Source organism: Pezoporus wallicus, unplaced genomic scaffold (assembly GCF_028554395.1).
Source record: "Pezoporus wallicus isolate ANWC-B61680 ecotype Strahan unplaced genomic scaffold, APGP_CSIRO_Pwel_v1 contig_6899, whole genome shotgun sequence".
Taxonomy (NCBI): domain Eukaryota; kingdom Metazoa; phylum Chordata; class Aves; order Psittaciformes; family Psittacidae; genus Pezoporus; species Pezoporus wallicus.
Genome location: NW_026638613.1, coordinates 3,617,333 through 3,643,392, shown reverse-complemented (window position 1 = coordinate 3,643,392; position 26,060 = coordinate 3,617,333). Strand labels below are relative to the sequence as shown.

The following is a 26,060-nucleotide window of genomic DNA, read 5'->3' as shown; positions in this document are numbered from 1 at the left end:
GCATGGTTTAAGATGAAAGGGGAACTATATCTCTTCTCAGACATATAATGGGAGAAATCGCCATTGCACATCAATCAAGAGAAGTGCTGCATACCACTGACTTCACTTGGGATACGATTTAGTTTTCTCTTTCGTACATTCACAGGTATGTTGCCAAATGTGAAAGAAGGCAAGTTTGGTCTTTTTTCTTTTTTCTTTTTCTTTTTTTTTTAAAAAACATAAAAAGAAGGAAGAAACTTTCAGGAAAAAAATTCTCAAAACGTAATTTATTTGTGATCTTTCTTTACTGTCAGTAAAAGCCTACATCCAGAAATTATTGACATACATTTTAGTAGAAAAGTCAGATTTGATACTGCAATAAGAAGTCTCTCCTAAACTAAATGAAAATGTTCTTCACTCCATAAACATCTGGTTTTTTGACTTGATTCCAAAGACCATAAGATCTGTGGACAGACTCAATCTTCAGTGCCAAATATTGTCATTATGACTTGCAAGCCCATTGTTCTTCCAGAAAAGAGAACCAAGTTTCAGTACTTGTTGCTTGGTTACAGCCAATTCAACCCTCTTGTAATTCCTGGGTTTATAGCACCTTAGAAAACCAGACCAGTTTTCACTTCAATTATTTACGCAGCTAGTTGTAGATTCTTTTTTGCCTAGTAACCCTGATGACATGTTTCACTAACTCTGCTCTTCTTCTATCCAAGGGTTTATTCTACTGTACTTGGGTTTTCCCTTTTCATGCTTTCCAAGTCCTGGCACTGGGAGTCAAATAGTTTGCAAGTATCCTGGATGGGCAGGACAGAAAGAAATTTGTTGCCTAGGTAACTCAGCAAAATAACCAGTTAGTTTATGTAAGTGTGCCTGCTTATCTGCTGAAGCACAGATGAACATACATGCATTTAATACTGTATTCCTTTTGTAGTGCTTCTTATGAGTATGCATGCAGATTATCCTAATGAAATATTCAAAGCAGTTTTCTCTAACTGATTCATCCAACACAAATGCCATGGATTCCTGGATATAGTCAAACCAGGTAAGATCAATATAGAAATTAACTTGCTGCTGCTGCTCTAAAGTTAAGTTTTTAGATCTTACTTTACTGATGGCATCAAACCAGTGGTGTGATACCACCAATTTTTGTCAAGCTAACACTAAGAATTTTACATAATGAGCATGAAATTACATTGACAAACTGATTTTTACAAGCTCCTGTGTCCCTTAATCAGAAAAATGTTGGAATAGAGAAGTATAATCTAAGTATTCTTTAAAGATGAGTCCTATAATGTCAGATCAGAAAAACTCAGACATTTAAACTCATTGACTTTAAAGCCAGAATGTTCATCTAGTCTGATCTTGAGGGAGTCAGTCTCTATATGAATCCTGTATGAACAATGATATTCACGTTATTGGAATTTTTGCTGTTGACCGCCACAGCGCAGGATTTCACGGTACAAGTATTTCACTTATTTCTGTATAAAAGGGGGAAGAATAATATTATTTCCTTTCCCTTATTTTTGTCTGACTGCTCTGTTCAATTAGACTACAAACTTTCTGGAGCAAACTCTATTTTACCTGCTTTCTATGGTGCCCCGAACTATAGAGCCTCTTGTGGACTACAGCAGTCATAATAATTTGAATTGTTTCCATTATTAATCAGATCTCAGGATGAGATGTATTCTGGCCACTTCATACATATTTCATGTAACTGTAGGACTTGCAGGGAAGCATCCAATCAGTTGAATGTAGATGGGAGAGACACATGGTTGAGACTGATTCTGACCCTGTATTTGTCCTGCTCAGGCATTTCAAAGACAAAATTAGTGTTCAAAATTGGATAAAGTGGGAAAAAAATGTTTCTTTCTTGCAGGCATGGGGCTTGCTGCTGAATTTCTTAGGAGAAACATTTTTATGGGCAGGTTGTAAAGATCTGAAAAAATTGTATTTATAACAGAAAGGCCAACTGAAATATCATATAGGGAGTTTTTCATGTACTTTATGAGGAATGCATTTGCCATAGAAGATCTGAAGTCCATTAGACTGTGATGTGGACCAATACCTCTCATTTTATATACCAAGGAAAAGAGCAAAGTAGAAAGCCCCCAAATTACAGTCTTGTTTAATTTAGAAATACTTTTTTTTTCCTTAGGGGATAAAGATAACCTCAAGTAACCTCAAAAACTCTTGATACCCCATCCTCTGCCCACCTGTAATAAACTGAGCTGGTACCACCTAAAGTGGAACGACTACTTTGTTACATTTCAGATAATGATCTGATAATTCAGTATTTGGAACAACAAAAACCCTCAAACTTTCAGATAAACATTATGTTCCAGTGGTTTACTGGCACAGTCAAGTTTGCTAGCAGAATTTCTAAGAGAATGTTTTGGAGACTTCAGTCGATGTTGGGAAAAGCATATGCCTTTCTATACAGAAAGATTTTATAATGATCAGCCTTTATGACAACAGAGAAAAGAGAAATTAGAAGGAAAGGGAGGATAGGGAATAATTTTTCTGTGAAGAAATTGAAGATAGAAAGTCTGAACCATAGAGGTTTGTGACTATAGGGAATTTCCAGTTGCATATTCCTGGGCAGAGGGGTTTACTGTGTGCGTTCTTCTGTATTGATGTTAATTTATTTTTTCCATTTTCTTTATGTATGAAGCCTAAGAGCTCAAATGAAGAAGGAACTGTGCCTGTTTGTGGGAGATGCAGATCAATAGGGCATGATTGACTGCTCTATTATAACTTTACACAGCAAGCACTAAAACTTGGTTCCCATAACTACTGTTAGAGTTTAAAAGCCAGCTGTAAATTTCAGCAGGGACCAGTCAATTCAGGTAACAATATTGGGCTGTTGCAGTTCCATCAGTGGCACACTGCCAGCGTCTACACTTTGAGTGAACCAAACAAACATCAAATGCGTTTTGAAGTGAACAGCTTCACTAGACTTATTCTCTAAACTTACAGCTTTAGTGTTTTAAGAAACATATATTATAAAAATAGACACATAAAAACTGACCTGTCAGTTCCCACCAAGAGAAAAGTCTCTTGATGGAAACTTGAAGAGCAAAGCCTGGGAGATTGTTCATAAAATGGCTGAGCACGTTCAAGTGAGTCAGTTATTCAACAGAGTGAAGAAGTGCTCATGAAGAACTTTCATGAACATTACACAAAGTATGAGATTCTAAGTATCTCTTCTTTTCATCCAAAGTTCTTGGATAAAATAATAAGACTTTTAACAGCCATTAATGAAGCAGGGCATATTTTAAGCAAGGAAAAGATGAACTTCAAGTAGGCAAAAATGTGACAGCAATTCAGAAAAGTGAAGTCTCTGGAGTGAACACACCAGAGATTCATCTAACTGATCATATATCTTGCTACAGGTATCACCAGCCTATCTTTAGCCACGTTCTGGAAAGACAGTTCATTGATACCACCTAGATCAGCACAGGAATTTGTTTGATGTGCTTAAGAGATCGGTAACAATAGCTCCTAACGTGACTGCGTTGCAAGGTGACAGTGTTTCCTTGGTGACAGTGAATCCATACAGCCCCAGCCAGGATCCTGGCAGGTTACGTTTCTTCAGAGGCTTTAGGACTACTGTTCTGTGCAGGTGTAAAGATGGGAAGATAAGCTTTGACTGTAGACAAGTAGCCTTATGCAAGATGTGAGGATTTTATGCAACAGCAAGACATGTCTGAAAGGTAGGAGGATGAAAGAAGAGAAGTAACTATAGTCATTGCACAGCTGTCTTGACAAGCTTTGACAACAAAGATAGAGTTACAGGATTGAGTATCTTTTTAAAATATACCAACCTGTATTGCTGATGGAGATGGTTGTGCAGAAATCAGGAAGAAAAATGTTTTTTCTCTTGGTGTCATTAGGTGATTACTGAAAGACAATAGGTGTCTCAACAAAAATGTGTAATTTGTTGTAAAAATGTGTGAAAACCACATTGATTGAGATGTAGACTTTGTATCCTTGCAAGTTAGATCCATGAACAGCTGCATGGAATGTTAGTTAATATGCTAGGAATGTATAATTACGGTGATAAGACCTAATTATTTTAATTATGTCTTTTGGGGGGGGCAATTTTATGATGCATAAAGCAAGATAATTGATGATACAGCTAACAGCAAGGATACGTTGTAGCCATAACATACAGGTGTGTTTGTCACTGAATTATGCTCAAAAGAATTGTTTCAAGATGTCTCATAAAATTCCTTTAAAAATTAATTGAAAGATAATAGAGCATAGAAACACTATGTCCAAGTCCTCTACTATTCTAAGTTCAGACTTCTTATCATAAATATTTGTGTACAAGCAACAGCTGCAATGTAGCAGTAAATTGTGTGAATTCTGAACAAAGCGCAGCCTGATTTCTAAGTTTGCTGTCTTTTAAATACCTATACAGATTGGTTTTGTAATTCAACCCCGCCGTTCATTTATGTTGACCGACTTTGGCACGTTCAATTGACTGAAACAACATAAATAATGGGGTGTTTGTATCATGCAAGCAAACAGCTATTTGTGCAAGTGGTTTGGACAGGTCCGTAAACAGATCTCCTATAATCTCATAGAGCCTATGCAAATTCAGCAGTTCTAACCTAGATATAAGAACTCTTTGGTTTAGTTTTGTTTGTTTGTTTTCTCTTTTTTAAAGATAATGTTTAAACACATTAGATTTAGATCTTTTAGAATGGTCCGTATTTTCACTTCTGTAGTAGCAGGACTGAAAGAGCTTGGAGCCCTTTGCTGTCTCACCAGATTTCCACTGAGATTACAAGGCAAAACCTTTTAAATCCCAAATTGCAAGTTTGCTTGCTCTTCCACTGAGCTTTCCATTTGCCATTTTCTGTAAGGCAAAGCTGAACCTGTGCTGTAGTCTGAGATGTTTATTTATCAAGTCTGCCAGTTATATTAGGAGAAAGAAGTCTTCCGACTGACTGTCTTTTCTTAACAGCCAAGTATCTAAAATAGTACACAGGAGTAATGTTTTTCACACAAAATATCTTTCACTGGTGTAGTTTCAGAAGTAGCTCAGTTATAGCTCTTCAAAGTATTTAATGTACGTTTAATATATTCTAGCCTTAAAGTCAGCTGGACTCAAATGTGCTTGCACTGCAGTTAGGAAATGTACAGCATTTTGTTGCCTATGAAAATTTTGCCAAGATGTCAGTGGGAGGAGAAGCAGACCCATTTCATGGGCACACGACTGACCCTGACATCTTGATAGAGTGTGACTTTAATCAGAGAACTCTATAGGAGTGCATGATTTTCCAAGATATGCCCTGATATCTCATAAAACATGTTTTGAAAAATGAGGTAGCTGTTCTGTACTCATTCCTTCCAGTTTAAAAAATATTTCAGCCACTTAATTCCCCCCTGGGACTTCCACTGGAGAAAATACATAAAATACATTTTGTTAATCATGAGTAATTTTGCTTACCCCCATTGCCTGCTATTTTAAAGCACTCTGTAGGCACTTAAAGTGAGATCCTCCTCATCAAACTTCAGATGCCCTGAAGTGGTGTTCGCTCTCAGGAAAGCCTGTGGGCACCTCATGTAGGCAGTGCAGACTGTGGTTCTTTCCAGATAAGAATAATAGGCATCGAGGATCAGTGTCTGAACATAGCCTCTTGTCTCCACTGACTGTAGAGGGAGCCAAGAAAATTTGTGAAGCCTGGTTTTGCAGGCTGTCAACACCAGTTGGGTGGGAGAAATCATAGTTCAGCCAGATGGAGGATTTAGATGTTTGACACTGTCTTGAGCATTCTGAATTTTTATACATGGACTTGATATTAGTGGCAAAATTGTAGCCATGATATGAACACCTAGACTGAGGGTCAGGCTTAGAAGTTGTTCACACACAAGTTTTTTCCCCCTTACCATTTTAAGTTTCCTTTCTGATTCTCTTTTATAAGATTCTTAAAATATAGTCAAGTATCTTTGCTTCAAAGACATTACAGATACCCTCCCACAAAAGAAGAGAAAATGGAGGAATGAAATTGCCACAGAGGGTTTCCATTAGTGAAATTAATTCCTCTCTCATAAGAATTTAGGTCTATGATTTATGGTAACAACCAATTTCTCACTGCAGGCAAAGTGAGAGGAAATGACTCAGCCTGGACAGACATCATGAATCTAATTTTTTTTTTCCCCCTAATGCTTGACATAATCTAGTGTGCGGCTCCCAGAGGTGTCATTGGAGATTCATATCCAGCCAAAGGGCCTCACAATCAAGGCAGAATATGTTGTTACTTTCATGTATTGTGTGATCTGTAATTGTTTAAAATTGCATCCTGCCTCATTCACGGACATTTCTTTTGCATTAATTTTGCAGCAAAATAGTAAGGAAAACAAAGAAAGGGAGAGAAAAGCAGTGTTGCACTCGCTCCTTCAGAAAGATCTGTGACATCATGTTAGGGTCCAGCTGGTGCTTATTAAACTCAGGCAGTTTTGAGAAGGAAAATATTTCCTTCTGTCACTCTTTCCAATAGAAATCTCACTACTCACCAGATTGAAGAAGTCTTATCTACCACATATTGATTCTGGAATTTTATGTTTTATTTTTTATCAACAATACAGAATTTTTTGAGTAGGTTTCTGCCAAAAGATCAGAATAGTTACTGTGTTAAATGGCTCAGCTAAAATATTTCATCCCACATTTCAAGGGACTAGGACTGTATACTCATGTTACAGCAGAGGAGGTAATATCTAGCTGAGAGGAAGGTAGGTTTTGAAAAGTCCTGCATTTATAAATAGTCATTTGTTTACGTGCTAACAGATGCATTTCCTCACTTGCAAAACTGAGTGTAACATACCTGTTTCTTAAATATAAAAGAATATTTACATATTTATCTGGTACAACCTCATTGAACATGCAAGGAACCAGAAGCAAAAGAAATATTGAGATAGGGCTAAGCGAAAGACCTCAGTAATTTTTTTTGTTATACGTGTGAAAGCCTGCTGATCTGTATCAGCACAGATACATGAAAATGGTCTGTTTACCTCAAGATGAACTCTAAAAATGCCTAAGTAATTAGATGATATTTTCAGAAATGCTGAGCTTGCTCAGCTTCTTTTAAGTTGCCTGCAGTTTGTTGTGGCTGATTTGATTCCATTTAAAAAAAAACAAAGCAAAATAAAACAAAACAAAAACTGTAAAGCATGAGGGGAGTTCTAGTTCTTTATGTCAGTACTGTTACGTGCAGTCTGTGTGTACTTTAAGGCAAAAGCCAGGAAAGATATAATATTGTTTTTTACCGATGTTTAAAAAAGGCAAAACAATCTTAGTATAGTCAACAGTACATACCACTTCATGATTATTTGCCAGTGATCTTTAATCATAGGTTTTAACTGATGTTCTGTTTAGCTTGTCTGTTACACTCAATAGGAAATTTTTATTAGCATCCTCACTAGACCATTTTAAAGCTGCATTTTTATTCTCCATTAGTGCTCCTGACTATAATTGTTTTAATGATGCTTACTGACAGCTGATACTTTCTGGCAAGCTCTTATCAAGCTCATACAGTAAAAGTCAAATTATAGCACTGCATGCACACACTCAGTAAATTATTTATTATTTTTTTTTGTAGTATTCCATGGTAAATTTCTAAATTCCAGCTGCTAGTCTGCAAATTATTAAATTTCTCTGAAGCGCAATTGGAGAAATTGCATCATCTAGTCTATATAAACTGTACACTTGAAAGTATTCTGAGGCAATGAACTAGCAAAACACATAAGCACATGACTTCAAGACTCTGTTGAACAGCTTTTCTCTGGAGCCTTAGTATTCTACTAAAACATACTCAAGGGATTAAAATAAAAATGCAGTTGAGGTATCTTTTCATACAACCTGGATTCATAAAAACAGGGCTATACAGGATATAAGGGGATGGTATCATGCTATTGAACAAGTTCAATTCTTCATTTTCTCGAAGACTGAGTTTTTCTAACAAACTGCCAGTAAGTTCCTCTTTCAAATGTTTGGACATACATCTGCAAGCCTTGTACATATAAATAAGGGGTCCTTAGGTAAGAGGTGAGATTAAGGGACTAGAGTGGATTACCTATGGTTTGACCTCAAGATCTTGTGGCTATTGTCTGGTGGTAAGTCCCACCCATTACTACTCTGTATTTTCTATTATTATAAAACAGCTTGCATTTCCCTGAACAGAAACAATTACTGGTTTAACATATCCTCTCTAGTTCCTCAGGTCTGACTACAAGCAGTCAAAAGTTCTGTAAATCGTATTCATCCTGCTGCTCCATCCTAAGTGATACACACACTGTTCCACTGGTTCTATCACAAAATAGAAGAATTAACAGGCAGAACTGTGATTCTGAACTACCTTCCCCAGTAAGTGCTTGGCATACCAGTCTGATTACAAGTTTATAGATGAGAGAAAAGGACAAAGAGTAACTAAGGCAGAAATCTCTTCCTCAGCTTTGAAACTGATTATGGTTTACCTGCTTCTGTCTTTCAAAGCTAGGTCAGATTATAAATAAGATTATATGATATGGTGGCAACAGTGGCAAGGGATTTGACTCAGCCTTTGAGCAGTATGCACAGAACTGGATGCAATGGGTGAATATGTATTAAGTTCTCAAGAGGCTATAAAATGTCGTAACCCTAAGTGCTGGTGTGAGAAGATCTCTCTCCAGTGTTTGAGCCAATTCATAGAAGTAAACCAGAATGGACTGTGGTAAACTACACCTAAACTGTGGATTTTCACTGCATTTACCAGCTTCTGTATGTGGCTTTAACTGGTGGGGTTGAGTCAGAGGTGCATGCTCCACCTCTCTTCCTGCCTCGAGTCCACCATTATGGTCTCCAGTGACAGAAATGCTGGAAATTCAAGCAAATGCCAAACTGCATTGCCCTGAGAGATTCCCCCACTATAGGCAATCAAGGTGCTATATCTGTTAGGCATGGCACAAATCACACCTACTCCATACACTACAGGCAGAGTTTGTTCCTTGCTCCTTCCCAGGAGACTGATGACCTGGAAATTACAGAACATGTTTCAGTTAAAAAGCAAAATGGGCATAAACCTTGTATTCTTGTATTCTTGAATGCAATGGCATGTTTTCTGTATTTAGATTTAGTTCCCTAGTTGCATCCAGGATATTGTATGTAAGCTTGTCCAGAAATGTGTTTACATGTAAATACATACACAAATACGTGCCATTGTCTCCTCATTTCCATACAGAATTTTTCTATTCATCAGATGGTATTAAGGGAAAAGACATTGTAAACATGTATGAATATTATTTTTACTGTAACAGGGACAGAAATATGAAAAAATACGATGTGAGAAACTGAAAAATCTTAACTGATTCTTTTATACTTTTATTTTGCTTTTTTTTAAGCTTCCTTCTGATTGCTTCAAGTATGTCAGCTGGTGTGACATAGAAGAACATGATGTTCAAGGAAATCTGCTTCATTGTCCCCGAGTGAGAGAAGGTAAAGATCAAAAAGATGTATACATGTTGAAGCCTCAACTCTATTTACTCAAACAGTACATCCTTAAATGTTATGAACTTAAGTCACAGAGCCTGCCATTGTTTTGAAAAGGGGCAGGATTTCATCCCATATTGTACATGTTTGCTTTTTTTAATCACTAGGAAAATGCCCTTCATAATTTTGAAAATGTGAAACAAAAGCAAATGCTGTAATGTGAAAATTTTTAGTTTCAATGTGGTGCCAATTACTTCTCTCAAAAGTTCATTAGCATTTAAATACTGTTGAGAATGCAATAGTCTTCTGCCAAACAAGAAACCAAGAATGAAATCTAGTCCTGCAAGCCGCTGTTTTATATATTTTATTTTAGGACTGAATTGGCCCAATTACAATCTGTAGGCACACCCAAGAACAAAGAATGAAAGGTGGATTTTAAAATCTAGTGTTTGAATGTTTGGGATTAAACAGTGGAAAAAGTTCACTGTACTTGCCTTTGTTAGGAACTTGAAGATGTCCATTGCTGTAAACATTTCAGCAGACCTTAAGATTTTAAGCCTTCACTGTGTGCTGTTCTTCATATAACAGGTTTTGAACATGGCTGTTGATCCCAGTTGCAGTTGTTATCAGTAGTCTGGAATTTGCAAACATACCCATTTCTTGGGAAAATTAAAGAATTATTACATAACCACTATATAAGCTCATAGCATGTGAAACAGTATTTTAGAACTCAGATGTTTTTGCTCAACCATTTAAGAAAAGCTTTTATTCTTAGCTGTAGAAGAAATGTCATTTAGTGACCATATACCAAATCATCATGGCCTTATATTGCTTGCTGAATTATGAGGCCAGAAATGATAGAAAAATCTTCACTTTAATTTACATTGTAGAAGCCTGGGAACCCACACACGTATAATATTATATATATTTCATCATTTCAGATGTCTTCTAAGCTATATATATAATCTTTCAGCAAATGACTAAGTGCCAGTTCACTATCACATGCACTATTTTAAATGTTTTTTTTTTCTGACCAGGGCCCTCAGAAGAAGAGCTGTTTTTCAGAGGAGAAGAACATACTTTGCAAAAAGGAAAACAAACAACTGACACAGAGAAGTGGCAAAAGAAACTGCAAGAGAACTGGGAAGACTGCGCTGTAAAACTTTCTCATTAATATTTTGTCCTGTAGTAAATAAGCCAAAAAATAATGTGCTGGCTGCTCACTGCAGTTAGCAGTTTTAAAGCTCTGGTTGGCACCATGCCATTGTAAAAGGAAGAAACACTGGAATATGCTATTATTTGGGTTGTGACCCAAAAAAGTAAACGTCTTTGTTGTGACTGGGCTTCATTTGCACTTGGGCATGTGAGAACTAGTGACATTCTTTGCCTGCTTAGTGCCTTCTTCAAAAATTGGTGATAAATGGATGGTTAGAGAATGGATTAGTTTCATTTCAGCTCTTTCACGCTCTCCTTATAGCAGCCTGAGCAGTTCTTTTGGCTGGAAGTACAGCATTATTGCTGGTTCTGATAGGCAGCAGGTTATGTATGACCTCTGTAAGATGAAGGAGAAAGCCAGATAGTAATCCAACACTGAGATCCAGTACTCTTTATCACACCTCTCCCTATGCATAAACATCTGATACAGACCAGGGAATATTGGTATCTGATTGCTGCCCAGCATTTTTTATTTCAGATGAGTTTAGAAGCCAAACCAATAAACCACAATCACTTAGTCCTGCTTTCTCCTCCCAAAGCGCACAGACACACACTGGCAACCCCACTCAAAGAGGGAGGAGGGGCTGGACAGTAAGATTCACATGCTTAAGAGATGATTTCTTTCTTCTTTCCTTTCACAGGATTATGCAGTGCGTCACTGTGATTCTAGGGTGAATTTGGCAACTGGCAGTACCAATTGTTACAAGAACAGCATAATAAAATAAATTCACCTTTAACTAATGCTGACATCGCAAAGACAATGATATAGTTATTAGAAAGCAAGAAAAATAAAGTAAATTCTTTTGCTTATTTTTCCCTTCCCAGGAGTTGAACCTTTCATTTCAGGACCTGGGTGATCTTTACCAGGTGGGAAACTTCAAAAGGATTCTCCAAAGATTAATCCGGGTGGAAAAACTTTGGCTGGTGGACAATTCTTTGACAGACCTAAGTGCCATAAGGTTGCCAAGGTAGACAAAATGTCCAGTTTCTCTTTTTATGCAATATCATAGAAATCAAAATTATTATTTACTTAAGTAATAGCTGGAGCATCCTCTTGAGGACTGCCAAAATATGACATTTTTGGGGTATTATATCAAGAATTGATCACTATATTGATATTCTGAGTTTGTGTCATTCCCAAGTTGAAAATATTCTGCAAGGATATCGAATGATGTCCTGTTTATTCCTGACAAATAATTAATAAATCTCTTTAAGATCAGTGATAGTTATGCTGAAAAGGAAAGTTTCTGAGCACTGAAGGGATCCCGGAACATAACCCAGGCAAAGAGGGTTTTTATAATCCATCTATTGCTACTATGTTGTCATATGTCTAGACATATGAAAATTTGTAATATTGAGAACAAGAATAATGATCTATCCATTGTACAATATAAAGAAAGCTGAGAATATAAAGTGTAGGGATCTGATCTTGCAGTCCATCGGTAGGCAAAAACAGCACTAATGTAAAACTAGTGTGAAAGCAGGTCCCAAGGAATCCAATTCCTGTATCTCATTGGAAGCTATAAGTTGCCAGGACATTGACTACTATGTCCTGTTTTGACTTACAGGTATATACTGCTACAGATGTGATCAGTGATGTCTTACATTTTATACTTTACAGATGCAGAGAACTAAATGTCAATAAAAACCACTTTACATCCTTCAAACAGCTGCCAAGGATACCTCAGATTCAGCACTTATCACTTGCTGAAAATAACATTATGACACTAAGTGGAATATCAGATTTCAGACATACTCCACTTGAATCCCTTATACTCAAGAGGAATCCCTGTGAGTTTCAAGAAAGATACAGACAACTGTAAGTCTTACTGTCTCATGGCTGGTTGATCAACACAAAGAAGTGTTTGTGAGAGAGTTTTGAAGGATATGATCTCAAATACAACAAGCTCTCCATAGCAATCTTTTTATTTTCCCATAGTCTTAACTGTCATAAATGCTCCAGAAACATGAGCTGATGGGCCAGTTTCTGATAATAGCCACAAAATATTCAGAAGCTGCCTAGGAGGCTTTCTACTCACATGGCTGGCAGTTCCTGAACTAAGTCCATGGATCACATTTAGAGACAGTGAGTAGGGCATATAAATTAGATTCCCTTTTATTAATAGAAACTACCTATTACTCAAACTCTCTTCATTCTCATTGAATCCCATGTGTATTCTGAAAGGAGTCTAAATCACATTGCATCTTAGAGATGGAATCAGAAGGATGTGGTGAAAAATGGGAGCTAAAGCAAAAGAAAACTAAGTTACCTTAATTTGATTTTTCTGGATTCTCTCCTCTCTCTGTGGTAGCACTGTAGAAGCTGCACTGCCTTGAATACCCTGTTTGGCACAGGTGTATGTTGCAGGCAGTGTAGTGTAGTGTGAACTTAATAGGCCTGCCTCAGGCACTGGAAATGAACATTCAAATCCAAGACAGAGTAGAGAATTCAGGGGAAGATAATTTATACTGTCTCACGAGTGTTTTGGCCCTCATAGCCCAGTTCCATTCTTCCCCAGTTGCTTTGACTCCAAAACGCCATTGCCAGGAAAAAAAAATTGTGCACGGGTCGGAAAGGGGAACAAAGTGTGTTCCTTCAGAACTCCTCAGAAGTCTGCATGGTTGCATGTTTTTCCCACTACACAGAGTTGTGTCAGCCATCTACAGAAGGCATGGTTGATCTTTTGAGGTCTACCTTACAGCATGTGTGTAAGAAGTCATCTCTTTCTGAGAGTGGGGAAAAAAAAGGAGACATTTAAAAGAAAGTGTTTAATAAAAAACTGAGTTTTCAGTATGGTTTTTCCTTCAGTCTAGAGGCAGCAGTTTGACAGTGTGATGGTGATGCTTGTGCTGTCTAAAGTTAGAGAGGCAGGTAGCAAAGTAAAAGCTAAAAAGTACATTAAAAATTATGGATTTCACATTTTATTTGCATTTCAAAGGTCCAGGAGAAAAAAAGCTTAAAAGCGCCTCTTAACGGTTACTAATTGTGTTTCTGCTCCAAATCCTAGCTATTCTTAAGGCAATTAAACATTGGTATTACTCTGGTATTACTTTCATTGCCAGTGTTGGAAGACAGAATTAATCAGTTTCAAGCACAGACAAAGCCCTGATGATAAATACATGCTGAGATTGAGCACTGTAGTCTACACTTACCTTAAAAGGCACAGAAACAAACACCATAGCGTGTGGCTTGACAGCCTTTGCCATGCTTGTGAAGGGGCTCTGGATCCACTACATTCCTCTGAAGAGGAAAACAGCAGTCTTCAAGGCTGAGGTTAGAGATACTGATGTGCTGTTTAAAAGGGACTGTATATCAGGAGGTAGAGCCATTTATTTCGGTTTAGCATCATGTCACAAGGACTTTTCTTTGGGAGAAACAGGAGTGCAAAAGGTTTACAGAGAGCCTGCTTTCTCTGCCACAGAAGGATAAACGTTGAACTTCTTGCAGTCTGAATCTTTGCTTTTCAGAAGTCTAGGAAATTCAGTCTAGGCTAACACTGTGTCCTCTCTTTTGCATTAGACAACTGGTTTGGTTCTTCTCTATCAAAAATGTAGACATTTGCAGTGCTTTACTGAGGATATAATACTTGTGCAACAGAGCAAAACCTGAAAATTTTTAATTAGCTCTTTATCAGATAAATTCTGCAACAAGTGAAAAATCAAGATTTCCAGTAATACAAATCTATTCTGGATATGTTGGAATCCACAGTTTGTTATTTATCAGTGTCTATTTTGTTCTAAATATTTCCCAAGATTATTTATCTTGATTTCTGTTTTTCTTTTGTCTCTCTTTAAGTGTGTTCTCCAGTTTGCCAAATCTGAAGATGCTGGATGGTATCCCAAAACTTCCAGAGGACTGTTCATCTCCAGATATCAGGTTTTTTTTCAAAATGTGTACTATACTCTAGCACTGTATTTTTGTAGGATTAAAACTGTGCTAGAAACACCTCATTTAAAAGATACAAGAATCCCTGTTTATGGAAGTTATTCTTTTTTTCTGATGAAAGAAATAATGAAGCAGAAATATGTATTTTTTTTAATGTGTTTGCGATACCACATACTTCAAGTAAGTATGGATAAATTATATGTAAATAAGACATAGTATGTATACTGAGTGTAATGAGTTTGGTGTATTAAAAATATTGAATGACATTCTTGTCTAGGAAATCTATGTAGACAACAACTCACAATTACTGACTCCCGTTGCATTTACTTAAAACATGTCCAAGTGCAGATTATAATGTACCACGATGTTCATGCTCATTATGGGAAATGGTACAGGGATTAATATCCAGGCTGCAAAGAAAAGAAAATAAACCAAAACCAACTTTCTTCTTCAGGTCCCACCAATGTCCTAGTGCTCTTTAATGTGCTTTGTAGATGGGAAAGGCAGAACCACCCCTACCATTTTGACCCTTGGAAATCATAGATTAAATAAAATAAAAACAATGGAAAAAGTTCTTGCTTGGGAGTCTGGTATGGCAAGAGAGCAGTGGGGAGGTAAATCATGAAACAGGAAAGAAGTCTTTTGACACATTGTTGGCATTGTTAGAAATGTCTTGTTGCTCAGTACAGGTTCCTCAAACCAAAACCACAATGAGGGAAAAGAGCTGTGGAAACTGAAAAGGGATTTGTAAGGGTTCCCCAGGATATCTGAATGTAACTATCTTTGAGAGGTATCTGTCCTTGTCTTTGATTGATTTGCTGTTCAATTCTAGCTTTTTTTCCAGGCAGCTCATGCTGGCACACAAATAGCTGTGCCACTAATGGTTCAGGAAAAGAATGACAGAGTCCTGGAAAATGAAGACGATTAACAGAATTGCCTAATTCCAGAGACAATCAATAAATTCTCTGCTGTGTATTGGCTGCAGGCATGCTTTGGTTCAGTTACACAGGGAGGAGTAATGACTTCTCAGGCTCTGCAGAGCAATGACAGCAGAAAGGTCGCAGCAGCTCGGTGTAATGTCTGTATTGGATCTAGGCAAGAGAAATGACCAGCTTGAAAAGTTTCCAGGCTCTCCTTTAAGACTGTCCTTACCTCTCCCTCAGCCTAGTATTCAGAAAAGTTGATCAAAATATTGCATGAACTAGATCACAAGATTTTGAATGTATAACAGTATCTAGCTCAGAGTGTTTTTTAAAGCTGTGAAAGGAAGGAAACAGATACTGGACCACTGCAGAGAGGTGTCGGGTTTAGGCCTCACACTCAGGAAATATTCTTGCAATTTATAGAAACAGGCCAATTCCTTTCCGGTATTTATGTGCTCACAGGTTTTGATAACTAGATCCAGTCAGTGTAGTCCACCTCACAATGGGAACAGACCATGCTATGACAAACGCCTCCATAAACATACTACAGAATCAATAGGGTACAATTCAATGATACATGGTAACACACTTTTACAGATCCAGAGAGATGATGTGGTTTACACATCAACAAGGCAACCAGATCTTTGAAAGAGGAAAAGCAGAACATTGTGTGCTGTACAGCATTCATGGCATATTGGTCCAGAAGAATTGAAATGTTTCATATGGGGAGGATAAGAACAAAAAACATGAAAGCTTTCTAAGGAGTGAGCCTAGCAGTCTACCTCAGATCTAGAATTTAATCCAGATGTAGTATACTACAGTCATCAACATAAAAACCCACTATTGTGTCTGGGAATGGAAAGGGTAAAAACAAAGGATGAAATATATTCTCCTGAGGATATACGTGAGAAAACACCATCTCCTCAGAAGCAAGGCAGGGAGCTAAAGCAGACAGGGAACAGAGCCTGAAGGACTGCTTATTGACCAAGCCGGAGACAGACAGCAGTGACCATCTGAATATCACTGCTGTGAGGCTGTGCATCTAGAGATGGGAAAGGTAGTCTTTCCGTAAGGTATCAGACACAAAGGAGCATTCATATCAGTGATGGTCAAATCACAGCAAAAAGCACTTGAGGGCTAGGCTCTCTTCCAGAATTCAGCATTAGAAATTGAGACTGAGATGGGAAATTACTTCAGTCCCGTGGGTAGTCCTTTCAGTCACAAGCTCCTAGTGAAGTTACCACCCACTTCTTGCATATATAAGAGCTGGTTGAATCTCTCCTGAGAACATGGTCAGAGGCTTTGCTCTTAAGATCTGAGTCATAGGTCAGTCACAAGAAAGAGGCACAGACAGTAATTTATTCTTTCCAGACAGGAAGTTGATTCTGCTCTCATATATTTTCCTTTCATTAGCTTAATCCTCTGGCTTTGGAATCCCAGAGAAATACAAGGTAATATCTGGGGAGCCTTCTGATGTTATTTAAAGTACATCCAGGAGCAAGACTGTACTGGTTATGTTTGAGTCACTTTGCTGAAGTGGGATTTAAATGAGATCATAGAATCATAAAATCATTGGGTTGGAAGGGACTTTAAAGCTCATCTAGTTCCAGCCCCTCTGCCGGGGGCAGGGACACCTTCCACTAGACCAGGTTGCTCAAAGTCCCATCCAGCCTGGCCTTGAACACTGCCAGGGATGGGGCAGCCACAGCTTCTCTGGGCAAACTATTCCAGTGCCTCACTACCCCCACAGTGAAGACCTACTTCCTAGTATCTCATCTAAATCTTCCCTTTGTCAGTTTAAAGCCATTCCCCCTTGTCCTATGCCCTTATTAAAAGTCCCTCTTCAGATTTCTTGTAAGGCTCCTTTAAGTACTGGAAGCTGCTCTAAGGTCTCCCAGGAGCCATCTCTTCTCCAGGCTGAACAAGCCCAGCTCTCTCAGCCTGTCTCCATAGGAGAGGTGCTCCAGCACTCTGATATCTCTGTGGCCTCCTCTGGAATCGCTCTAGCAGGTCCATGTCCTTCTTTGGTTGTGCACCTTCAGGTTCCTTAGATGCTCTTGAATCTGATCTTCTCCCACAGGGGGCAGTTCTTCTTTCTCCCAGTCCCTGCCTTAGCCTTCCATGACTTGGGCAATGTGGCTGGAGCACTTCCCGGTGAAGACTGAGGCAAATAAGTCATTGACTACCTCAGCTTTCTCCAAGTCTCAGGCAACCAGGTCTCCTGTTTCCTTCCAGAGAGGGCCCACTTTTGTCTAGTCTTCCTTTTATCACCGCCGTTACCTGTAGAAGTCCTTTGTGTTGTCCTTGATGTTCCTGGCCAGATTTAATTCTGTGAGGACTTTGGCTTTCTTAACTAGTCTCTGGCTGCTCAGACAATTTCTCTGTATTTCTCACGGGCTACTTGTCCTTTTTTCCACCCTCTTTAGGCTTTATTTCTGTGTTCGAATTTGTCCAGGAGCTCCTTGTTCATACATGCAGACATCCTGGCGTTTTTGCCTGACTTTCTGTTTGTTGGGATGCATCACTCCTGGCCTTGGAGGAGATGATCCTTGAATATTAACCTTCTTCCTTCCAGGGCTTTATCCCATGGAACTCTACCAAGCAGATCCCCAGAGGCCAAATTATACTCTTAGGAGAACCCATTACTATCACCCGTCACCTTTGTAGATGTTCACTGTTAGCAGTATCACATGAGAAATTGGGAAAAAGAGCAATCAGGTTCCAGCTAGGACAACAGACATAAGACAGAGGAAGCACACTGGATACACTGCAACATTACCAGTCAACTAAAAACCCCAGCAGCAGGTGCCTTTTGAAACTGGCCTCAAGCTCATGCCAAACCAGGCATAAATTATTATGCATTTTGTGTTCTAAATTAGATTATTACTATCTAACTTTCTTTTCCTGCCAAACATACACTTACATTCAGTCCAGAAAAAATGGGCCTGCAGCAAATTACTCTGAAGTTTTACTCTCTTACTTTTCCACAGTTAGGTTATGGAATAGTCTAATCTAAACTTAATCTATGACTTCAAGTAAATCTGGAAGGAGTGGAACAATAGCTTTTGAGAGTTCATCTATTGTGATTGCACTCTGAAATCAAAAATAATAGCTACCACCTGTGAACTCAGTATCAAAGTATCATGACATCAGTTACCAATTACTCACAAAGAATCCCTCAAACCTGATATTTCATGAAAATTTAGTGGAGTTCCCAAAGTCTTGCCTACCATCATGGGACAGTTCCAGGGCTGATAAAGCTCAGAACTGAGTTCCCAAGTCTCATTTTATCCATCTTTTCATTTCTTATTATATCTAAATCTCTCAATACAAAATACAAAATGAACAATATCAAATCAAAAGACAAATACCTTAAATGAGCAGAGAGAAAGCAAGACTTTTCATTTAATCCATTTATTATGATACCAGGAATTCCAGAGCAAAGTTTAAAAAATCCCCTTTTTATAGCACATGGGTCAGGGGAGCAAAGAAATTTGTAACAGAAGAGAAATCATCAGCTACTGATGAGCATTTCGAAGACTGTTTGCTCATATACACATTAACCTTGTAGAACATGAAGCAGAAACACCATGTGTTCATGTTGGTCCAAATTATTTAGAACACCCAGGAAATAAAGATTTTGAGCCAATATCCTTCTCCGGGACTGTATATTGCAGCACCAGCATTAGATGTGAATACAGTGAAGAGGAAAGTGGTGTCTTTCCTTGAAAAAGGAGACCTTGTGAAAAATGTCTTTTAATTTCTTACACGGCCTCAGAAGCTGAGAGAGTGCATCAGAGGCAAATCAGAGCTGTTCAGTTCAGCTGTAATTCATCATCACGAATGTTAAAGCAATGCCTTAAGCCCAAATTTATGCTCCTAGATGGAGAATTCACTCGTCAGTGATTCCCTAGAGGTTAGCCTGGTGGTGCTGGAGCACAGAATGGTTCTAAGGACGTCACAAGTGACTTCGGGTCCTTGTCAACTCTCAGGTGACTGTATCTGTAAGAAATTTGCCTGGCACAGACTGTGAAATATGGGAAAGGATCTGACTGACGCAGTAGCTTGTGGTGCTTGATGCATCACCATAGGCCATGAAAGAGCTGGTGCAAAGGGCAATGCTCAAAATGGTTGCTGGCCTCTCACTTTGCGGCAAGCTCTGCTTTTGCTGCTGCTGAAGATGGTCTAGCTCTTCCTCCATGGGCCAACTTGTATATTCCTGTGGCCAGGAAGGGAGTTAGTTGCCTTAGCTTCTTTCCACGGTATTTATGTCAGGATGCCAGGACAGCAGAGCTTTCAGTGCTTGCTTATTCTCTCACCAAACGCAAGTGACTACCAAAGTCTTTCCTTCTTTAACACCAAAACTTAGAGTGACTTCAAAGCTGCAGAAGCACAGTTTTATGCTTCTGTGTGGAAGGAAGGAAGGAAACTTCACAAATCATGGATCAGGTTACCAAGAAGGGCACTATTGAGGCTGTTAACCTTTGAGAAGCAGAACACTCTCCCCTTTCCCTGGAGAACCTTTTTTTGAAGATCAGAGAATATTAATTTGTTTTACCATTTCCTTCCTGACTGTTAAAATCAAATACCTTCTGGTCTGTGCTTTCGATCACTGCCACTTAAGTTTTGCTGTTCAATAAAGAACCTTTACCATCTTTTTATTATTCCCTCACTATCAGCACTAAAAGAAAAAAATAATTTAGTGAATATACTGACTGATGTTTTGATCTATTTGGATGTATGTATGAGACACACAGAGATGCACTGGCAGGAAGCATGGCTGGAAATAAGCTATTAATGCTCATTTGTTATTTGTAATCTCTCACCCAAGATACATTTTTCTTGGAATTGCTGGGTACCATGCTACATTATGTAACTGAAAACAGTGAAGATAAAGAAAGAAGGCCATTGACAACATATGCTTTGGATAAAAGCAGCTATAAAAATAAATGTAATGACCATAACAAGGACAAGATAAGCATGGGAAGTAATGAATTGGGAATGACCAGAAAGTTCGGGAATACTCAAGCAACAGGAAGTGGTGCAGCCAGACTTGGGGAGTGAAATCCAAGCCATTTTTTATTTGTTTTTACACTGATCATTTTATTTTTAATATGTGTTAACATATTATATTTCCCATTCTTATTCTAATTACAGTCTATTTTCTTTTGGATAGTTTGCTATAATTACTCTTTGCAACCTGAGCACTGAAACAGTTTAAGGATGCTTCTATTAAGAGGCATGAATGATGAAGTCAGGTGTTCCTTTGATGCAGTTTTAATTTTCTGTGTAAAATGTACAAGTTTCAGTTTTTTCTGAACCCAAGGAAAATCAAGATACTGCATCTGTGCTCAGGCCTCTAAGCGCTTTTAAGCCAGTACTTAGCTCTCACCTTTTCTCAGAGTTATGCATCTTTGAGCTTTACTTTCCCAGATTTTACCTTGCTTCTTTGTCTGTGTTAGCTCAGTCACACTCTGTGGCCACAAAGACCTTCACCATGTTGGGCTAATGCTTCCCATGAGCCTGAAGCTGCAGCCCAGGCTGTCTCTGGTCACTCAGGCTGCTTCAAGCCTTTCATTACCTCTCAGGACAAGCTGTTGTCTCCTTGCTTGTGTCTCTTGTCAAGGACTGCATAGATATGGAAGAGAGGACTGAGCCAGGGCAAGGGCTGAAAATGCATTGTTACAGCAAAGCTAAAGAGGCACATGTCAGCAGAAGCTTCACAAGATGATGCCTCGCTGGTCTACAAGACGTATTGCGGTGCCTGCATTGTGAGTGATGCAGTGTGGTTATCTTCAAGTTTAGAACTATAAGCATGGATGGAAAGGTAATGTCTGTTGTCCTTATCAGTGTAAAAAGTCCGGATGAGTAATAAAAGCCTCAGATACCTCAATCATCTACATTCACGGCAAAATATAATGTGACATAATAAATGTGTGTGTGTATTTAATGTCAAGCAAGTTCAAAGTATGTGCAAGCTAGACAGGACAGTGCATAGTGCAAGAGAAGGATGGGTTGGGGGTGGTGGCATTGTTTGCTTAGTAAATGTGTGTGAATAGTCACCCCTGAAAGAAACTAGGTATTTCTAAAAATTAAATACAGTGAAAAGTATTACATGACAATATTAGGAAAAAACATAGTTTCTGATTGTAATTGTAAACATCTGTGTTTAAATGAAAGCCATTTCTCCCTCTATAAGCATATCTCCTGCATGTGCCCAATTCCTCTGAAGGGCAGGAATCCAGTATGAATGCTGTAACATCTACCATTAAGTGAGGGGGACTCCTGATGTGCTCATATTCCAGTTGCTACTGGTCTTCCTGTTACTCCCTCTCCTCTTTCCCTTGCCTTCAAATCAAAAAATATGCTGCCCTCCGGGCCTGTGGCCCATGCAGCTACCTCCAGATACAGGTCAGCCCTCCTAACATGGGAAGGGTTTTTGTTAAGCTTTCTGAGAAGCTGAGGACAGAGGTCAATAGTCTACAAAACAGAATGGATGAAAGGCATATAAATAAAGCCCAGATAAGAAACATAGCCAGCTACAGCCAGTGGAGCAAGACAAGTGTGGTCTGCCTAGCAAGGTAAAACTTGGTGAACTGAACTTTGGAGTCTGAAGAAAGAGTAGATGAAGGGCTAACGGGTGCATGGAGTGGCTGGGAAGGGGGAAATCACTGAGGATGAATTTGTTTTGTGTAAGTGCTTGCTACACAGGACTTAGTGTGATTTGCTTCTCCAGCCTCAGCGGGTTTGCTGAAGCCTCAGTTCTTCCTAATAGTCTGAGGACAACTAGCAACTTCCAAGTGGAAACAAATAAGGAGACAACATGCTGCTAAACAAGGTAAGCTAATTATTGCACACTTTCTTGTAGCACATGAAGCTTGGATTATTAATTACTGAATGTGACTTTGCTGGAGAAAAGCAGCTGGTAAACTAGCTTCTTGAAAGACTATCTATTGCTGAAGTTTAACACGCTCCTTGCATTTATCTAATTTCCAAGAGTACTGCTTGCTTTCCCACATGGGACAGCATCTGAAACACCTTCTTTGGCTACTGCACTGTAAGTTATGGGTGCCTTTTATGGCTACGCAAATGGAATGTCTTTTGTTCTGTTTGCTGCACCTTTAAATCTCTCAGAAACAGACTGGTGCTGCGTTCCCGTTCAATCTCTCTTTGTCTCGAAATACAAACTGACTTTGTAGTGAGTGATTTCTGTGCTTGGGAAGTATGCTGTAGCAAAGAGGTGTATTTGTGAAGCCATCTACCTGAGGAGAGTCATACCTCCTGGGAATAACTCATGGAAATTCTTGTGCTGATGATGTATGGTACCCGAATGCGTGCTTTCAAAGTGCTGCAAGGACTGGAGCTCCCTTAGGACTGGTCTGAATTCTTCCTTTCTTCTCCAGACTTCTTACGTTGTTTTAATTAAGTTGTACTTTATCTCTGTCTTTAAAACATATTGTTTTCCTAATTTATTTGGAGATGCATCCTTTAATTTGAGATAGGCCTAAACGCTTGATACTCTATTTGCAGTAAAGCCAAGGTGCACACTTTCAAAGAAAATGAGTAGGGTTTTCAGATATGTTTAGCCTTGTCCTTTTTCTAGACAAGTGAAGGGCAAGTCTGACTCACCAGCCAGTGCATGGTTCATTCCTGAAGCATGGGGCTTTGTAACTCCCTTAGTACTGATTTTAGCTACTCACCATAGAATCTTCTTTTATTCATTTCAGTGTATAATCCTGTTTTAACAAAGACCATTGATTGGAAGAAAAGATATTCACAGGATTAGGGGCTTATCTATTAGCTAGATGTCTGTATAAGCACTGAGAACTGTCACAGCAATTAATATTGCCTTGGGTGAAATAATATGACCTGAACAATAAGAACTGTAAAGAGCAGAGCAGGCACCAAGCCAGTAAACTGCAGTGCAACTGCCAAAAGTTAAAATTAATTAGAAATACAGAGATTATTTTTTTTTCAGTGGAATGAACTACAGCCAAAAGGAACACATTTCAAAGAGAAATACTGAACTTTTTGATCATAATAATCACCTACAATTTGCTGCTTTCTTCCTAAAGTTATTCTGGATCTCTTGGTTGCTGATTTTTTTGCTAAAAGTGTAGGCTTTTGTGTCCAGCATGCCTGAAAAAGCCTAGCCAAGGTAGCTGGTGTTAGGCCTTGGAGTTAAAGTGCTTTTTTTTCCTCTGTGATGATTTTTTAGGTTGTGCAAATTATTCTCCAAGGCTTCCTGCAGGTCTCAAAAAATTCTGTTTCATACGATTCCCAAAAGAATAAAATCCCTTTATTATGGTGCTTTTTAAAATTAAGTAGATGCTCATTTTAAAGGTCTCTCTTTAGACTCACAGATGCCATTTCTGTGCAGAAATATTCAACTCCCACTAAATACTGTAGGGCTGAGTGCTTTCAGCTCCTCAAAGCACCTATGTACAACCACAAACTCTTTCCATTGTGCATTGTTTAACCATTTCTTCCTACAAAATGGTGAAATTTAAGTTTCCCTCCACTAATTTCCACTTCAAATGAAGCGGAAATATCAATATTTCCACTCCTCAGGTTGGGGGTGCGTTAGGGAACACTCACTGGTGCTGCATGTTTGCACTTGCCCTGTAATTAAGCTTCTTTTTTTTTCTTGCCAAAGGCAGCTGGGTCTGATTGCCTGCCTCAGGTGTATCTTGTTGCTGGAGTACATCATAGCGGTCAGGAGAAGGCAACTCGGTGTTAATGTTTGTGTTACAAAGGTTGTGATGAAGATCATGTTGTAGCATAGTTTGGGTTGGAATGGACCCATCTGGAGTTCATCTGGTCTGGCCTTACCCAGGTAAGGGAAAATCCTGTACCCAAAAGACTGTTTTGCCCAGATTGGTAGTACAAACTGATTGGTCTTACCAATGTTTGGAATTCAGTACTAATTATACCAGGGATTTCTGTCTTCATATGATACTTGTATTGAGTGCATTGGAAATCAGCTGCGCAGTGCAGCACTAAGCTGTGATTTGAGAGCAGTATCGAAGCAATAATGTCAAAGTAATGATGTACTCTATTTTGTTTTTTGCAAGATGAAAAGGACTTTAGACAAATAGATATTTACCCTGCGTTTGTCTTAGATATAATAATGCCCAGTATAGCTTTTCCATCTACTCTGCTGACAGTGTGGATTAGGGTGTTACATATGAGGAAAAATAGTTCTCATAATCTGGTTTTGAGGGCTTTTGTAATCAGGTTTTTGTTGTATAATGGGAAGTCCAGGCTTCTTTAATGTTATACAATATCTTAGCTAATTCAGCTGTCTGTATTTCCTAATCCTTTCACAATGTAGCAAATATTTTTTCCTTGCTTGAGAGATAACAGAAATCCCACTGAAAACACAAAGCAAAGCTAAGCTAAAAAATATTCCTGTAAATTTACATTGAGCGCAGTGAAACTGAGAAGGCATTTCAAAGACAGTGAAGCCTATACAGCCAGCAATTGCTGTCTGCAAGAATGGTTTTAAAGTATTTCCACGTTTTTCACGCTCTGTTCTTTGACCTTTAGTTCAAGGCCATCTGTGCTGAGCAGCAGACTTTTCTTGGTCCCTGGAGTGGCTGTTTGAAGATAGGCTTTGGTATATGTAATGAGGAACAAAACTGTTGGCAGAGTACATTTTTAAACCTTCCCCCTTCCAGATAAAGTTTGATAAAACTAATTTAGCCCTTGAAGGAATAAGTCTATTAGCTAATTTAATTCTTGATAATTTGTTCTGCTGTATGAGCTGGTAAAACAGATTTAAATGCCTTTTGGTGGGTAATAAGAAATCATTATCAGGAAAAAAGAAAAAGGCAAAATAATAAAACTCTATGGAAAATATGAAAAATAGTTGAAAGTTTAAGTAGAGAGAGATGGAAGTGCCTGCCTGACATGGGGTGTGCAAGGTTGGCAGCTTGAAGGTGGGAACTGAAGGCAAATGCAGTATTTGGGGAGAAGATGAGGTGAAGAACTTGGCTTGAGGGAAAATACATTCTGGTTTTAGGCTGGTTTGTCATCTTGAGGTTTCAGAAGTTCATATTTTTCACTGCCAGATAGAAAGACCTGGTTTAATGTCATAGACTCATAGAAACATAAAATAGTTAGAGTTGGAAAGGACCTCAAGATCATCTAGTTCCAACCCTCCTGCCATTGGCAAGGACACCTCACACTAAACCATCTCACCCAAGACTCTGTCCAACCAGACCTTGAATACCACCAGGGATGGAGCACTCACAACTTCCCTGGGCAACCCATTCCAGTGCCTCACCACCCTCAAAGTAAAGAACTTCTTCCTCATATCTAACCTGAACTTCCCCTGTTAAAGTTTTAACCTGTTACCCCTTGTCCTATCACTACAGTCCCTAATGAAGAGTCCCTCTCCAGCATCCTTATAGGCCCCTTCAGATACTGGAAGGCTGCTATGAGGTCTCCACACAGCCTTCTCTTCTCCAGGCTGAACAGCCCCAACTTTCTCAGCCTGTCTTCATACAGGAGGTGCTCCAACCCAGGTGTAGGACCTTATGTGAAGAAGTATGGGGCGATGATTAAATCT

General features: G+C 38.8%; 1 protein-coding gene across 3 annotated transcripts; it reads left to right on the top strand.

The window, feature by feature from the left end:
• The first annotated feature begins 414 nt into the window (after positions 1 to 414).
• On the top strand, positions 415 to 15,083 carry LOC130600345 (uncharacterized). Of its 3 annotated transcripts, none has more exons than XM_057411579.1 (7): positions 415 to 1,033; positions 8,212 to 8,362; positions 9,376 to 9,469; positions 10,501 to 10,619; positions 11,525 to 11,646; positions 12,300 to 12,497; positions 14,475 to 15,083. In XM_057411579.1, exons 1-7 carry the CDS (start codon positions 1,002 to 1,004, stop codon positions 14,584 to 14,586), a joined length of 828 nt encoding a protein of 275 aa, XP_057267562.1. In that variant the 5' UTR covers positions 415 to 1,001; the 3' UTR covers positions 14,587 to 15,083. The 3 variants fall into 3 exon arrangements, with proteins under 3 accessions (XP_057267562.1, XP_057267560.1, XP_057267561.1); XM_057411577.1 differs by having other exon boundaries at positions 420 to 1,033; positions 11,504 to 11,646; positions 14,475 to 15,078; XM_057411578.1 differs by lacking the exon at positions 415 to 1,033 and adding an exon at positions 3,202 to 3,704 and having other exon boundaries at positions 11,504 to 11,646; positions 14,475 to 15,073.
• Positions 15,084 to 26,060: the final 10,977 nt, after the last annotated feature.

Excerpts from the sequence above, each read along its gene's own strand:
- LOC130600345 (XM_057411577.1), top strand. The coding sequence starts at position 1,002 with ATGCCATGGATTCCTGGATATAGTCAAACCAG. Across the intron at positions 8,363-9,375 it reads ATTCTGAACTACCTTCCCCA|CTTCCTTCTGATTGCTTCAA; the intron begins GTAAGTGCTTGG and ends CTTTTTTTTAAG. Across the intron at positions 9,470-10,500 it reads TTGTCCCCGAGTGAGAGAAG|GGCCCTCAGAAGAAGAGCTG; the intron begins GTAAAGATCAAA and ends TTTTCTGACCAG.